This window comes from Lathyrus oleraceus, chromosome 6 (genome assembly GCF_024323335.1).
Source record: "Lathyrus oleraceus cultivar Zhongwan6 chromosome 6, CAAS_Psat_ZW6_1.0, whole genome shotgun sequence".
Classification (NCBI taxonomy): Eukaryota; Viridiplantae; Streptophyta; class Magnoliopsida; order Fabales; family Fabaceae; genus Lathyrus; species Lathyrus oleraceus.
Window position 1 is genome coordinate 341,125,158 of NC_066584.1, and position 3,997 is coordinate 341,129,154.

General features: G+C 28.9%; 1 protein-coding gene across 1 annotated transcript; it reads right to left on the minus strand.

Moving 5' to 3' along the window:
* Positions 1 to 1,940: 1,940 nt before the first annotated feature.
* Positions 1,941 to 3,558, minus strand: LOC127095559 (mannan endo-1,4-beta-mannosidase 4). Its single transcript, XM_051034233.1, has 5 exons — positions 3,262 to 3,558; positions 2,916 to 3,110; positions 2,709 to 2,819; positions 2,394 to 2,599; positions 1,941 to 2,313 (listed from the first exon to the last, which is right to left on the minus strand). Exons 1-5 carry the CDS (start codon positions 3,556 to 3,558, stop codon positions 1,941 to 1,943), a joined length of 1,182 nt encoding a protein of 393 aa, XP_050890190.1.
* Positions 3,559 to 3,997: the final 439 nt, after the last annotated feature.

Here is a 3,997-nt window from a genome sequence, read left to right on the forward strand (position 1 = left end):
TGCTAACCCAGTTCGGTGAAGTCACACCTACGTATGGAAATCCATCATCTTGAATTAGTAAAATTTTTAATCTTATATGAACAAATCTATTAATCCAATAAAATAATAAAAAAATCTATTTTGAGGGACCTTAGCGTTGGCTAGGGTAGACGCTAATATTAAATTAATTTTAAAAATTAAAATTAAAAGAGAAAATAAAAGTAATGTCGGTTAAGTCGTGTCTACCTGATTAAATTAAATTAATTTTAAAATGATAAAACCATTAGCGTCAGTGAAACCGTGTCTATATGAGCAAATAAAAAATTCAAAAAAAGGAAAAATAATTAACTTCGGTTAAGCCGTGTCTAATTGATCAAATAAGAAAAAAAAAAGCATAACAGTGTTAAGCATGGGTATGGCCAGAGCTACTTAGCGTTGGCATCAGTGGCTGACGCTTAATCTGCAACTTAAATGCAATTTTTTTTAGTATTGATTTAAAGTTTGTTTCTTAAAGTATGTAGAGAAACAAAGTGACTTCTGATATATTATCATCCAATATGATTTCATATGTAAATGACTCAAATTGATTTCTTGTGTAAATTACTGATTTTTGTTCTCATCCAGTGTTATAAATTTGTAAATGACTCACTTTTTAAAAGTTAGTATTTTAACATTACAAATTAATTACATGTCTCAATGTGTAAAGTTGACCATTTATATAAAAGTAGGTTGCTAAACAAGTTTTGTTACGTGCTGAAAAGAGCATTTAAAAGAATATTAGTGTCGGTTATAACTGTTGTTACTTTTACACACATAAGATACATAACTTTGTGAAAGACCGACACTATATAAAGACCTATACCAATCTAGCATTCCCAGGATTGACGCTACTTAAATACCTATAAGAAACTAGCATCTCCATAGACCAACGCTATAACGCTCTAGATTTGCCTCCTTAAACCAGTTAGCAATCTCTAGATTTGCCAAAGAACAACGCTACATAAACACCTATAACAAGTTAGCGTCGCAAATAACTGACGCTAACATAACACACATTAACTATTTGGTGTCTCCTCGGGTCGACACTACATGCACCAATAGCGTTGGCTATCCAATCATGTATTAGCTTCTCTCTAGCGTTTCTAAAGGCCAATGGTATCTAGTGTAAGATGAATGCTATTGTTAGCTTCTAAAGTAAAGGCGTCTATCCCATCCAACGCTAGGCCGACGCTAACAACCCAATAGCGTCAGGTTTTGGCCTTGTAGCATTGGTTGTTTTCCGACGCTAAAAATGGTTATCTTGTTTTTTTAATAAATAGATGTTATTTCGGCGAGATAAATGGTCGTAGTAGCAAACTATCACAAAATATATAATTTATAGTATTGATGTATTCATTCAATTTGACAAATAGCTATACTACAAGTAGGCAGACAAAACTCACAAGGAGTAGGAATATAGGACCCGTTTGTTTTGCCTTTTTTTAAAAGTGGTTTTTATAGTGTTACATATTTTAGTGTAAAAAAAGTTTACAAAGAAACTTTTCATAAAAGTTTCAAATGAAAATTTGGTTTGAATAATTATTCTTAAAAGATTATTTTAGGTATTTCATCATTTTATCGAAACTTTTTTTGGATATTAAAATTTCAAAAAACCACTTAATTTTGAACCTATTTCAAATAGTTTTTCATAAAAATCATTTTTGAGATACAATTTTTTGAAAAAATTGTGATTTTGACTATGTTTTGATCTTCAATAATGTATGTTTATCTAATAGAATAAACAATTCAATCTTTTAATTTATAAAAAATAAATTTAAAAAAACTGTTAATATTTTAAAAAATATTTTTGTAGAATTCATTTTCAACAATACAAAAAGAAATCCATTTTTTTAAAACTAAAACAAACTACCCATAATTTATTCACGTAAATATATTTTGCTTTACATAACTTACTAATTTCTCTAATACAATGATTTATTTTTCATATTTGACATCTTAGTAGATTGTTCTTTGATGATCTGTGCAGTTGTAGGACTATTCTCCAAAATAACTTCATAACCATCTCCATAACTATCCATTCCTGGAGACAGAAGTTGCCAGAAAATCCCACCTGCACACGAGCCTCCACTAGTAGCACCTGTAGATATAGCATTGTATATTTTCTTGAAGTAATTATCCTTTTTAGCTATGTTATATCCCGGTGATTCTCTTGAAGACTTCCCAAACTCTGCTAAAATAATTGGCTTTCTTAAAAGAGTATCTGCATCCTTAAGATGAGCTACTATCCATTTGTCAACATATACACTTTTGGCTCTCTCCGTTTTGTTTACTAACCTATATCATTCATAATTAATAACTACATAACAATTACATTTTAAAAAAAAGAAATATTGATGAATTTATATTGGACTTACCATCTATCATCGTATACATGAAAGGTGGCAAAATCGATTTGAGGAATTTGATTATTTTTAATAAAATCAGTCCCAAGATTAATAGAAACGGGATTCAGCTGCTTCCTTATCGGTACTGTTTCACCATAGAACCCTTCATTTCCGATATTCAACAAATGATTTCTATCAATGGATTTCACATATGCAGCCATCTCAGTAACCCAATTCTACAATAAATAATACAAATTATAAAGTTTTGAGATATGAGTGAAAAATAATAATAAATTCAAACTTCAAAGTTCAAGTTAATGTTTCTTTAATTAAAAAAAAAAGAACCTGAATAGAGTGATTTGGGAAACGAGGTTCATTCATAAGCTCCCATGAAAATATAGTTGGGTCATTCTTATATAAAAGTCCATTTATGGTGTTCTTTCTTGTTAGCACAGCCTGCAATAATTCATCCAAACAATTTTGAATTAATTAGATGAATACATAAGGCTAATTTATTTAAGATATATAGAATTAAATAATTATGGTACCTACCTTAACGTGATTTTTGTAGTATTGTTTAACAATAGGGTTTATAAAAAAGCCATCTTCATCTATGATATTTTGACCACGTTCTCTTGCCCATTGGACATATTTCATTTTGCCTCCAAGAGCTTTCCAATTATTCACAAAGGTTAGCATAAGTTTCACTCCATATTTTCTTGCCTCCGATATCACAAAATCCAATCCCTACATACACATGCAAATATTCAAAGATAGTAATATAAATATTAGTAAAATAGAAAATAATGTAAATAATATCTTGCTTACAAATCATATAAAATTAACACAATGTAATGTTTTATAACGAGTTTTGAATATCCTTTAAAAAAAGCATTACCCTAAAAACATTTTCGTCATAAGAACCGGGAGAGATTTGAAGGGGTTTAATATCTCCATCATTAAAAGCAATTGATCTTCCTAAATTTAAACCATGTTTTGAAGCTTGTTGAAAAGTGGAAGTGACTTTGGATCTTGTAGATGGGTCAGATGCCATCATCATTAACCAATAGGCATTGAATCCGTTTACATAATGTGGCTTACCATTTAGAATAAAATGGGTGCCTTTTCTTTGAACGAAACCAGCACCAACGTTAATACTTTGGCAATTTCCATGTTGAACAATAAAGAAGACCATGAAATTTGTCAAAACACAAATTTGATTCCTCATGCCTCAGTTCTAATCACAAGAACACAATAAAAAAAATATATCGAGTTCATTATCTGAGTCTCACTTATATATTCACTCCATCTTTTAGTATAATAAGTAAAAAATTTATTATAAATATGGAGGGAGTATTTTTTATAGAAAATATATAAATAAACAAATTAAGTAAGTGACTAAACTATTATAGTAGATTATTTTTAATATTAATCAAAATTAGATTTAAATTTATTTTGGTCCTCCAATTTTATTTTTAAAAAAATATTTCAGTCCTCCATTTTTTTTAATAAAGGAAATATATTAAATAAAAAATTCAAAACAAAAAGGATGGGGAGACCTAAAATTAATCCATAAAAAATTAGCAAAAACAATAGTCAAACATATTTAATCTATTTCCCAATTTTTTTTTAAA

Bases quoted from the DNA above. Each gene is read 5' to 3' on its own strand.
- LOC127095559 (XM_051034233.1), bottom strand. From the start codon at position 3,558: ATGGTCTTCTTTATTGTTCAACATGGAAATTGCCAAAGTATTAACGTT. The intron at 3,111-3,261 runs GTAATGCTTTTT...ATGTGTATGTAG, and splicing joins ATGACGAAAATGTTTTTAGG to GGATTGGATTTTGTGATATC. The intron at 2,820-2,915 runs GTAGGTACCATA...GAATTATTGCAG, and splicing joins ACTACAAAAATCACGTTAAG to GCTGTGCTAACAAGAAAGAA.